General features: G+C 38.9%; 1 protein-coding gene across 1 annotated transcript; it reads left to right on the top strand.

Annotated features, from left to right (window-relative positions):
- Window positions 1-5,123: 5,123 nt before the first annotated feature.
- LOC129926082 (uncharacterized) lies at window positions 5,124-12,510 on the top strand. Its single transcript, XM_056028134.1, has 4 exons — window positions 5,124-5,222; window positions 8,900-9,080; window positions 10,687-10,756; window positions 12,173-12,510. Exons 1-4 carry the CDS (start codon window positions 5,124-5,126, stop codon window positions 12,486-12,488), a joined length of 666 nt encoding a protein of 221 aa, XP_055884109.1. The 3' UTR covers window positions 12,489-12,510.
- Window positions 12,511-13,413: the final 903 nt, after the last annotated feature.

Below are 13,413 nucleotides of genomic sequence, written 5' to 3'. Positions count from 1 at the left end.
GGACACGCACTTTACTCTGAGGGCTTTAAAGTTAGAAATTTTTTTCTTGAAATTATTTATACATTTTTAGGAAGACACACATCATTTCTTTCGATTTGTTAAGTTTAGTGGAACATAGGTGCCAACTCAGAGGCGTTGCTAGGGTTGGTGTCGCCCTGTGTAATAAACTAATAGTGTCCCTCATTGACTGTTACTTAACATAAGAAATTATCTACCACATAAACTGCCATATTTATATATTATTAATTATATATATTATAGCTTTTATATAGCGCTACTTTCAGCCTTATAGCATGCTCAGAGTGCTATGGTCCGATCTCATTTGTGGACCAGTGGGGGGAGAGGATATCTGGGAGAAGGTTTTTCTGTGCTGCTCGAATCGATATCGAACCTCAGGCCCCCTTCATAGGTAGCAAAGTCAAGCCAAATTCAAGCGTACTTAACCTCTCGACCACGCATCCCACATTTACTTCCACATATTTTCCGAAAGAAAATTTGGTGAAGTAAACTGTATGGAAACTCCTTACATATTTATAGGGTTAACGAGGGTGTCCCTGGACTAGGGTTAACGAGGATGTCCTTCGACTAGGGTTAACAAGGATGTCCTTCGACTAGGGTTAACGAGGGTGTCCTTCGACTAGGGTTAACGAGGATGTCCTTCCACTAGGGTTAACGAGGATGTCCCTGGACTAGGGTTAACGAGGGTGTCCCTGGACTAGGGTTAACGAGGATGTCCCTGGACTAGGGTTAACGAGGGTGTCCCTGGACTAGGGTTAACGAGGGTGTCCTTCGGCTAGGGTTAACGAGGGTGTCCCTGGACTAGGGTTAACGAGGGTGTCCTTCGACTAGGGTTAACGAGCATGTCCCTGGACTAGGGTTAACGAGGATGTCCTTCGACTAGGGTTAACGAGGATGTCCCTGGACTAGGGTTAACGAGGATGTCCTTCAACTAGGGTTAACAAGGGTGTCCTTCGACTAGGGTTAACGAGGATGTCCTTCGACTAGGGTTAACAAGGATGTCCTTCGACTAGGGTTAACGAGGGTGTCCCTGGACTAGGGTTAACGAGGGTGTCCCTGGACTAGGGTTAACGAGGATGTCCTTCGACTAGGGTTAACGAGGATGTCCCTGGACTAGGGTTAACGAGGATGTCCTTCGACTAGGGTTAACGAGGGTGTCCCTGGACTAGGGTTAACGAGGATGTCCTTCGACTAGGGTTAACAAGGGTGTCCCTGGACTAGGGTTAACGAGGATGTCCTTCGACTAGGGTTAACAAGGGTGTCCTTCGACTAGGGTTAACGAGGATGTCCTTCGACTAGAGTTAACAAGGATGTCCTTCGACTAGGGTTAACGAGGGTGTCCTTCGACTAGGGTTAACAAGGATGTCCTTCGACTAGGGTTAACGAGGATGTCCCTGGACTAGGGTTAACGAGGATGTCCCTGGACTAGGGTTAACGAGGGTGTCCCTGGACTAGGGTTAACGAGGGTGTCCCTGGACTAGGGTTAACGAGGGTGTCCTTCGACTAGGGTTAACGAGGATGTCCCTGGACTAGGGTTAACGAGGATGTCCTTCGACTAGGGTTAACGAGGATGTCCCTGGACTAGGGTTAACGAGGATGTCCTTCGACTAGGGTTAACAAGGGTGTCCTTCGACTAGGGTTAACGAGGGTGTCCTTCGACTAGGATTAACAAGGATGTCCTTCGACTAGGGTTAACGAGGATGTCCCTGGACTAGGGTTAACGAGGATGTCCTTCGACTAGGGTTAACAAGGATGACCCTGGACTAGGGTTAACGAGGATGTCCTTCGACTAGGGTTAACGAGGGTGTCCCTGAACTAGGGTTAACGAGGGTGTCCCTGGACTAGGGTTAACGAGGGTGTCCTTCGGCTAGGGTTAACGAGGGTGTCCCTGGACTAGGGTTAACGAGGGTGTCCTTCGACTAGGGTTAACGAGCATGTCCCTGGACTAGGGTTAACGAGGATGTCCTTCGACTAGGGTTAACGAGGATGTCCCTGGACTAGGGTTAACGAGGATGTCCTTCAACTAGGGTTAACAAGGGTGTCCTTCGACTAGGGTTAACGAGGATGTCCTTCGACTAGGGTTAACAAGGATGTCCTTCGACTAGGGTTAACGAGGGTGTCCCTGGACTAGGGTTAACGAGGATGTCCCTGGACTAGGGTTAACGAGGATGTCCTTCGACTAGGGTTAACGAGAATGTCCCTGGACTAGGGTTAACGAGGATGTCCTTCGACTAGGGTTAACGAGGGTGTCCCTGGACTAGGGTTAACGAGGATGTCCTTCGACTAGGGTTAACAAGGGTGTCCCTGGACTAGGGTTAACGAGGATGTCCTTCGACTAGGGTTAACAAGGGTGTCCTTCGACTAGGGTTAACGAGGATGTCCTTCGACTAGGGTTAACAAGGATGTCCTTCGACTAGGGTTAACGAGGGTGTCCTTCGACTAGGGTTAACAAGGATGTCCTTCGACTAGGGTTAACGAGGATGTCCCTGGACTAGGGTTAACGAGGATGTCCCTGGACTAGGGTTAACGAGGGTGTCCCTGGACTAGGGTTAACGAGGGTGTCCCTGGACTAGGGTTAACGAGGGTGTCCTTCGACTAGGGTTAACGAGGATGTCCCTGGACTAGAGTTAACGAGGATGTCCTTCGACTAGGGTTAACGAGGATGTCCCTGGACTAGGGTTAACGAGGATGTCCTTCGACTAGGGTTAACAAGGGTGTCCTTCGACTAGGGTTAACGAGGGTGTCCTTCGACTAGGATTAACAAGGATGTCCTTCGACTACGGTTAACGAGGATGTCCCTGGACTAGGGTTAACGAGGATGTCCTTCGACTAGGGTTAACAAGGATGTCCCTGGACTAGGGTTAACGAGGATGTCCTTCGACTAGGGTTAACGAGGATGTCCCTGGACTAGGGTTAACGAGGATGTCCTTCGACTAGGGTTAACAAGGGTGTCCTTCGACTAGGGTTAACGAGGATGTCCCTGGACTAGGGTTAACGAGGATGTCCTTCGACTAGGGTTAACAAGGGTGTCCTTCGACTAGGGTTAACAAGGATGTCCTTCGACTAGGGTTAACGAGGATGTCCCTGGACTAGGGTTAACGAGGATGTCCCTGGACTAGGGTTAACGAGGGTGTCCCTGGACTAGGGTTAACGAGGGTGTCCCTGGACTAGGGTTAACGAGGATGTCCTTCGACTAGGGTTAACGAGGGTGTCCTTCGACTAGGGTTAACGAGGATGTCCCTGGACTAGGGTTAACGAGGATGTCCTTCGACTAGGGTTAACAAGGATGTCCCTGGACTAGGGTTAACGAGGATGTCCCTGGACTAGGGTTAACGAGGATGTCCCTGGACTAGGGTTAACGAGGATGTCCTTCGACTAGGGTTAACGAGGGTGTCCCTGGACTAGGGTTAACGAGGATGTCCTTCAACTAGGGTTAACGAGGGTGTCCCTGGACTAGGGTTAACGAGGATGTCCTCTGACCATCACAACGATCAAACGCATGTACGTCCCCAATGTATGACAGATTAGAGTTAGATTGACTCCAAAAATCAAGAAGTTAAGAATTGCAGTTTTCACTGAGACTCGAACTTGAGATCTCTCAGCTACGATCTTTACCATTCGGCCACCATGGTCGGCCAACAAAACAGTGTCTACCAATCTACCGCAACCCTTCTGTGTGGATCTGAAACCTAGGTCTATATAGTTAACAACTAACGCTTCTGAAACTCTTTACCAAAGGTGTCTGCGCATGGACATATGATGCTTAGACGACACAACAAAAAGCTTGTGAATGTGGAGGAATGTCAAGTCACTGTTCGACAGTCTGTAGTAGAAGACCGTAAGCCAAAGGCAATTTTTTTGGCCATTGTAATGGTAAACGACATAACAGACTTTTTCCCTAACCATCAACGTTTTAAAGACTAGGCCAAAGCCTAGTCACTATATTGACTTAATTAGCATAAAGAAGAACCCCTGGCAGCAAAAATGGCTTCCTATTGAGACAGCTGAAGATCTCTTACAATGGCCGCAAGATACACATTGAAACCAAGAGGAAAGCTACTGCCAAAAACAGGGGTAACTGTCGAAAATAGAACTTAAGTCGATCACAGCAGCCACGTGGAATAATGTACCTTCTTTAATCTATGGCTCTAGTTCTTGTATCACTTTTCTTGTTGCATAAGAAGCTTAGTAACATATAGGCTATTGAGACATGATTTTTTAAAAACTATTTTTTTATTAACGGTAACAGTAAAAGTCAATATTGTTGTAAACAAGTCTTATTTCTGTCTAGCTTAAGAATCTCCAAATCTCTCTTGAGTATTCTATGCGTCATATATACATGAGAACGTGTACTTAAAGCAAGACATTGCTCGATGCAGTTTTACACTGAACTAGTTCAACTGTTACTGTCAATAAACTCTTTCATTCGATGCAGTTTTACACTGAACTATTTCAACTGTTACTGTCAATAAACTCTTTCATTCGATGCAGTTTTACACTGAGCTATTTCAATTGTTACTGTCAATAAACTCTTTCATTCGATGCAGTTTTACACTGAGCTAGTTCAACTGTTACTGTCAATAAACTCTTTCATTCGATGCAGTTTTACACTGAACTAGTTCAACTGTTACTGTCAATAAACTCTTTCATTCGATGCAGTTTTACACTGAGCTAGTTCAACTGTTACTGTCAATAAACTCTTTCATTATTTCAGATATTCCTTTCGCTATGAAAGTTTTTATCAGCCTCAACACTAGTTTAAACTTTCGCCATAAAATAATTATCCTCATTTTGTTCATGAAAGAACTTCAATCTGAGAAGTGTCTTTTAATTAGTTCTTCTTCTTTTCATGTATAATCACTGACCTTGAAGCCCCTTCCTCGTACAAATAGAATACAAGACTGGATGGAGCGTTCAAAGGCCGTTACAGTTATACACGTAAGTCACTGTCAAGTCACTGTCAAGTCAGCTTATTCAAATGTGATGTCAAGACACAAAGATTACCTTCTGGTCTGTCAGAATGTCAAGTAGATAAAGACCACTTGATATTGATGGCAGCTAATAAAAAATTGTTTTCTCTCCTCTCACTATATATAGTGGACCAAATGATGCTTGGAATAAAGGGGCTCCTAAATTACTCTTTGGTAGCTGCGGCTGAACTAAGGCACCATAAAATAATGAACTTATTATCTCCCCTGGTTCTGGTGAGTTATTTTAAATATCACATGTCAGATCAGGTCCGACATAACTTATTATTGCATTCCTTATTTAGTTACTGATAAGTTTGTTTCTAATTTGTAATACTTTCTCATCTAATGAATAAAGAACAATGTCAGGGAGATGTATTTATAGGACAAATGAATACAGTTTGAAAAATGTGAGAAAACTTGGCTAGAAAATTCTTTAGTCCATTGCGGAGGAGATATTAAAAGATGCCCTCCGCCACGCGGGGTGGGGTGGCGGTTCAAAGAAAAGGTTTGACTTTAGTTATATTGACTTTGTTTTGAAAACACTTTTAAATGTTGTACAGTAAAAATGCGAACTTGATTTATGTTAAAACGGTCTTTAGTAAATAACAAGAAAAACATTAAAAAATACTTTTAAAAAAAAAAAACCAAAGCTTATACTGAGTGTGATTGTGTCCATTAGTTTGGAATCAGTCATGTAATTACATGTGTCATTGTGATACATATCCATAATAAATCGATTACAAATATTTTTACCAATTGCTTTAGTTTAGCTTTTAGCATTCTCAATGCGCTATGACCCTATCTCTGGTCTGGACCAGTTATGAAAGGGGGAGGGAAGAAGGGGGGGTATCTTGGTGAATGTTTACATGATCGTTTTTTTTTGAATGCATTAAAACAATGTTCACTCAGGGTTCAAGAGAACTCAAGAGAATTAATTCTTATCTTATCTTATATAATACAGACGTTACTTCAAAAAAGAAGATGATTACGTCCTACGCGTCAAGCATTTAGTCATGCATATGAACCAATGACAAATTCTGCCAAGTCACTGGTTTTCCTGGCTAGCTCAGGCAACCCATTCCATGCTCTAATAGCACTAGTGAAGAAGGAGTATTTGTACAAATTTGTCCTAGCATATGGGACGAGGAATGTGCCTCTATTTTTGTGTCTTTCAGAGTATTTTATTAAATTTTGTTTTTGTATTTGAAGATTATGGTTCAGTGTTTTATGTATGATTGCTACTTTACTTTTGAGCCTTCTGTCCTGAAAGCTTTCTAAATTTAGTGATTTTACTAAAGGTGTTACTCTAGTCAAATGTGAATATTCTTTTGTTATGAATCTCACTGCTCTATTTTGTGTCTGTTCCAGTTTCTTAATGTTTTCTTGAGTTGAGGGGTCCCAAACGGAGGATGCATATTCTATTATTGGCCTAACCAAGGTTAAATAGCATTTTAGTTTTATGTTCTTATTTGATTTATAGAAATTTCTTTTAATAAATCCTAATGCTTTGTTTGATTTTTTTGTAGTTTCATCAATATGTGGATTCCATGACAGTTTTTCATTTATTATAACACCTAGGTATTTTGCGTTTTTAGTCTGTGTTACTGGTTTGCCATGAATAAGATAAGTGGAATTAATTTGTTTTAGTTTTTTTGTTACTCTTAACAACTGACATTTTTCTGGGTGGAAAGACATGCTCCAATTTGATTCCCATTTCTGTAATTCATCTAATTCTCTTTGTAAAATATCTGTGTCTTATGTTGTTTTTATTGTTCTATATATTATGCAATCGTCTGCAAATAATCTGACTTTTGTTCCTGAAGTAATGCAATTTGGTAAATCATTTATGTAAATTAAAAATAGTAGTGGACCCAAGACTGTTCCTTGAGGTACACCTGAGTTTACTGTTATCGGTGTTGATTTAGAGCCATTTATTATTACAGTTTGTTCTCTCCCTATCAGAAAATCTTTAATCCACTGATGCAGTGGACCATTAATGCTAAAATATTTTAATTTTTCAAGCAAACTATGGTGGTGAACTTTGTCAAAAGCCTTAGAAAAATCTAGTAAGATAGCATCTATTTGTTCACTATTATCTAAACCTTTTGAAAAATCATCAATTAGTCCTATTAGTTGTGTTTCACATGATCTATATTTCCTAAAGCCATGTTGGTATGGTGTGAGGACATTATGTTTATCTAAGTGGTTTATGATGTTGCTACATATTATGTGTTCTAGGATTTTACATGTGGTGCTGGTAAGTGATACTGGTCTGTAGTTTCCTGGGTCAGATTTTTCTCCTTTTTTAAATAGGGGGGTGACATAAGCTTCTTTCCAGTCCTTTGGTACTCTGCCCTGGTTAAGTGAAGCCTGAAAGAGTATTTTGAACACTGGGGCTAGCTCATTGCTTAGTTCTTTGAGTAATCTAGCTGGAATACCATAAGGTCCAGACGCTTTATTTAGTTTGGTGTTGGCTAATAGTTTTTGAATTCCATTTTCTTGTACTACTATATCTTCTATGTTGTCTACTTGGTTCAAATTCAGTAATATGTCTTTGTCTCCTGGGGCTGAGAATGCTGATGCAAAGTATTTGTTTAGGATGTTTGCATTAGTTTCATTATCATTGTGTATTATATTATGTTCATCTTTTAATGGCGCTATGCCTGTTGTTTCCATTTTCTTAGACTTAATGTATGACCATAGGTTTTTGTTGTTATCTTTAGATATTACATTGTTTATGTATTCACTCTGCAGCTGTCTGCTTACTTTTTGGGTTAAGTTTTTAATTTTTATATACTTTTTGTAAACTCTTTCTGCTTTAGTTTCTTTAAATTTTCTATATAGGTTTTCCTTCTGTTTACAAAGCTTCTTTAGTCTATTATTAAACCAGCATTAATTTATTTTGTTTAGCATGTATTTAGTTGGTATATGATTTTCTATAATGCTTTTAAGATGGTTTTTAATGAAATTCCAGAGGTCATCGACTGGTTGGTTAATGTCTTTTTCTAATAAGAATGTTTATTGAAAGTTTAATGCAGCTTCAACTTATACCACCTCATCTGTCAAGTACGATTTCTTTCTTTCTTGTTCAAGATACCAAACAAAATAATTAATCACCAATAGCTAATTAACTAATTGATTAATTTGATTTATTGATTCTTGTGTTGGCAGGTAAAAGAAATAATAACTTTTTACCATACAGACAGACAGAGTTGATATATGCTTCCTTGCGAAATCCCTATCAAGACAATGAGAATAGTGAATAGTATGTCTATAACTTTGTGGTAGCATTGGGATATAAAAGTAATTTTAGATGAAATCGTTTTCATCTTGTAAAAAATGGTTTAATTGTATGTGCATAAAATATATATACACTTTATTAACGGCTTGATAGAAACAATTTTTAATAGTGCTTTTATTTTTTGAGATCCAAACTCCGAATATAGAATTATGAACAAAGCACAAAACAATAGCGCCTTTTAGTTTTGTTCGGGAGCCTTTAATTAAGATACATTTTATATAATTATTATAGCAACAGTTTAAAACTCAATAGTCGATAACAATGGCACTGTATCTGAGACTGTATCTTTATTGCAATTATTCAAATTTCTTTAAAAACACATTCGTACAATTTCGGAATCAGGTTTTCCTTCATTTGAAAAAAAAAATGTTTTTAAATACATTAATACTAGTCTGGTAGTTATGTGAATCTACTTCTATATAGGCCAGTGTCGTCTATGTGCATCCGATTCTATATTTACATTCATCTAGGTCAGTGCTTCTATTTAAATCTACTTCTATATTTACATGCACGTAGGCCAGTGTCTTCTATGTGGGTCTAATTCTATATTTATATGCACGTAGGTCAGTGTCTTCTGTGTGAATCTCATTCTATATTTACTCGTACGTAGGTCAGTGTCTTCTTTGTGACAAGTGGCCAGTTCCTTCCGCTACCACTTCAACCAACACTACACTTGCCAGTCAGTTCCCTGTGTCACAGTGTCCGATGCCCTCATGGTCAACACTGTAGAGTGGTCCAGTCTTGTCCTCACTGCCAGCCACAACCAGTCTGTGTTTCTTGTGTACCTAGAGGTTTGTGAGAAACTTTTTTATTTGCTTATCACAACTTTGTTGCCTCTCTAAATTGGAGAAGTTCATAAATGGAGGCCAATTCCAACGAACAATCTTTTGGTGTATCGGGTGTACAGACTATGGAAGTATTTGATCAGCAAAAAGTCGTTTAAATATTTGAATAAGACAATATTTTTAAATAAACATTTTCTTTTAAAGTTTCTGTCAACATTATATGGCCACCACAGATCTTCATATCGCTTTTACACTGGTACTGAATGTATTTGAAAGTACGTCAACACATCCTAGCGGCAGGTGACAATGTTGGTGTCCCACTAGAAGTAGAAGTACATTCAAACACAATATTTATAATCACTTGTGTATATATGTAGTCGCAAAGACATCGAGTGGAGAGGCCTCTAAAATTGGAAAGTTTGTCGTCGGTTAAAATATGGTCGAGAAAAGTGTGAAACATTAATTTTTTTATTTCTAGACTATAAGGCTGATTGGGTGTGGGAGAAATAACGTGTACAAACTTTTGACCAGACCGACACATTGAGTTGAAATAAGCTTTGCAAAAATGATATATGATTATTTAAGACTTTCTGGGGTCTATTGCTGTACAACATGGCCACGGACGGCACATTACTTTTGCACGAAACTCCATAAAATGTCTATTAAAAAATATGTACATAATACAGGCATATATATGGATTTTTAGCTTTTTTTAAAAAATATTTTCTGTTCACTTTTAGTTGCTTCTGTATCAGAAAACACGCAATTAATTCACATTTATGTTTACCTTTTTTTTTCACATATCGTAGATATGTTTGAATAATGCTTATTAAAAATACAAAAGTATGGATACCAAATATATGAATGAAAAAATATATTTGAATAAGTAAAATGAAAATACACAAACAATTTATTTGTAATATAATCCCCATTAGATTATTCTGTTCAAGAAGTGGTGAATTTATTTCTGAAAAAAAATGCTTTGCAAAAATAATAATATTTCTTTGTTAATATTTTAATGAAAAAAAATATATTTGAGTAAATAAAATAAAAATACACAAACAATTATTTTTCTTTGTTAACATAATCCCCCTTCTATTTTTTCATGAAAAGGCGATTTTATTTATGAAAAAAATGCTTTGCATAATAAATTTTTAAAACAAAACTGTTCGCTTTTAGAAAAAAGGCCCCGGTGTAGGAGACTATTGAAAGCTGCCAAATGTCGTGAGATTGGCATTGCAATAACTTTTTTAAATTATGGGACCAAAGTGTGACAGACTGACTGACAATCAGACAAACCATAAAACTAATAGCGATTATTTTTGTATCTCCAATATGATAACTTCTTTCCCCGACCCTTGGCCTAAAATGCTAAGATGACTATCAATTTTGATTGAAATTAATCTTGTTTTTAAATATTTGTTTGCTTGGCTTATAACAAGATGGTGACATACTAATTTGATCTAATTCATTGACAAGAAATGCAACAGTACTAAAAGAAATACTTCTTTATGATAATTGTGAAGATTTTAGATGAGATCTCTTGCTTCATACTACTATACTAGATCTCTAAATCCAGTTGTTTTAATTTGTTTTGATTTGTACTACACAGGTGTAGATGCAGTATGTCACAGACACCATTTCTTGGATGCAGTGCTGCACGGAGATCATTTCAACCATCAGTAAGTTGGTTTTGGCCAGTGTCTAGATCTATAGAGACGAGGGTTTTTTTGGCCAGTGTCTAGATCTATAGAGACGAGGGTTTTTTTGGCCAGTGTCTAGATCTATAGAGACGAGGGTTTTTTTGGCCAGTGTCTAGATCTATAGAGACGAGGGTTTTTTTGGCCAGTGTCTAGATCTATAGAGACGAGGGTTTTTTGGCCAGTGTCTAGATCTATAGAGACGAGGGTTTTTTTGGCCAGTGTCTAGATCTATAGAGACGAGGGTTTTTTTGGCCAGTGTCTAGATCTATAGAGACGAGGGTTTTTTTGGCCAGTGTCTAGATCTATAGAGACGAGGGTTTTTTTTGGCCAGTGTCTAGATCTATAGAGACGAGGGTTTTTTTGGCCAGTGTCTAGATCTATAGAGACGAGGGTTTTTTTGGCCAGTGTCTAGATCTATAGAGACGAGGGTTTTTTTGGCCAGTGTCTAGATCTATAGAGACGAGGGTTTTTTTGGCCAGTGTCTAGATCTATAGAGACGAGGGTTTTTTTGGCCAGTGTCTAGATCTATAGAGACGAGGGTTTTTTTGGCCAGTGTCTAGATCTATAGAGACGAGGGTTTTTTTTGGCCAGTGTCTAGATCTATAGAGACGAGGGTTTTTTTGGCCAGTGTCTAGATCTATAGAGACGAGGTTTTTTTTGGCCAGTGTCTAGATCTATAGAGACGAGGTTTTTTTTGGCCAGTGTCTAGATCTATAGAGACGAGGTTTTTTTGGCCAGTGTCTAGATCTATAGAGACGAGGGTTTTTTGGCCAGTGTCTAGATATAGACTTGAATTGGTTTTGTTTTTTTTTGGCCAGTGTCTGTACACACAAATATGCAGCAACCATCTGCAGACTAATTAACTTTGCCATCATCTGCTGGTATGGTAATACAACACTGCCACAAAGACATCAATTTCAGACCTATACCAAAAATTAATGTCTCCAGACCTGTACAGAAAATTAGTGATGTTTATAGCACTGTCAAGAAGACTAATGATGTCTTTAGTTTTGTCAAGAAGACTAATGATGTCTTTAGTTTTGTCAAGAAGATTAATGATGTCTTTAGTTTTGTCAAGAAGACTAATGATGTCTCCAGACTTAAAGATGAGTGATGTCCCCATCGCTGATTAGTAAACTACTGATGAGAGAAAAGCATCTAAATATAAAGAAATTTAAACCGAGACTATGATTTTAATCTTCACTAAGATTTTGAAATGTAGGCTGTTAGGAAAGATTGCAGTTATTGTAAATATTTTTTTTCTTTTGTGGGATTTGTTTTTTTTTTATAGTAGTTTCAATTTTTTTTTGTAGCATTTTGAATTTGAACCCCAAAAATGTCGAGAGATTACGTTTTGTGTTGTTGTGTTTCAAAGTTATTCTCAAATCTCCCCAGGTTCTTAACAGCAAGACGATGCACCCCACACATTCCACACGACTGTCCCTTTGACTCTGTGTGTGTGGCTGACGGCCCTGGTCTTGCTCACGGTGAATGTTGCTACAACAGGGTGCCGCCCGGCTTCCCTATCATAACCCCACACCCGCAGTGCATTCCGAACCGGTGTCTCCCTTTTTGTCCACTAGGTCAGACTTGTCAGAGAGTGACCATTTGTCCCTTTGTGCCTCCTTGTTTTGAAGAGTATCAGTGTCGACCAATCTTTGGGCCACTACAACTGGGGGCGGCGGCAGCACTGACCTTAGGCAATGAATGAAATACATATAAAATACAACGAACATTCTGTCTTTTTTGTTTGTTAGTTAAGAAATGCTAACGACATTTACAGAACGGCACACAGCGATCTATAGGTTTGGAATTATCGACATTTACAGAACGGGACACAGCGATCTATGGGTTTGGTATTATCGACATTTACAGAACGGGACACAGCGATCTATGGGTTTAATGCTGCTAACAAAATGCTGGTGTCTAAGAAGACAACAAAATACCAACGTTATCGACCTAAGATTCCAGATCATAAAGATAATATGCACCACACATTGGACTCAAATAACTAACAGAAATTATCTTAAAAAAAATAATTCCAACCTAATTGGGGGGGAAGATAACTAGTTTGTTGTGACCATTTCATGAAACCTAATGACATGAATCAAGCCCACATTTCTAAACGTACACAACCAAACCAAACAGTTTGTAGTTGGTGAGTTGACAATCATTGGACAAAACAATCATTGGACGAAGCAATCATTGGACGGAACAATCTTGGGTAATGTAAATAATTGTCAAGTCACACTTGCGTAAAAACGTCACATACCTAATAAATTAATAAACCATTGATATAATTAGACAGTGAAATTCTTTAAAAAATAAAAAATACATTGTTTTCTTCGTTCATGCCTTTCCACTTGTATGTGAGTGTGAAAGTTGGACATGAAGCTGAAAGCAGCCGCTGACTGTAAATGTTCTTATATCACAGGGTCTTATTCAGGCATGGACCCAGCGGTCAGTGTCTCATTTCCAATAGGGCACGCTACTTACCTAAATTAGAAAAATGTCACTTCCCTGAAAAGAAGAGGAAACCGTGTCTCTGTTCTTTAAGCCGGTCCTAGATTAGCTGGAGATTAACACCCATCACCCAAAACCGTAGGGTTTATATCCGCAGAATCCTTTAAACATTG

The sequence above is a fragment of the Biomphalaria glabrata genome, chromosome 4, assembly GCF_947242115.1.
Source record: "Biomphalaria glabrata chromosome 4, xgBioGlab47.1, whole genome shotgun sequence".
Lineage (NCBI taxonomy): Eukaryota > Metazoa > Mollusca > Gastropoda > Planorbidae > Biomphalaria > Biomphalaria glabrata.
The sequence above is the reverse complement of the archived record's forward strand: the minus strand, read 5'-3'. Positions and strand labels throughout refer to the sequence as shown.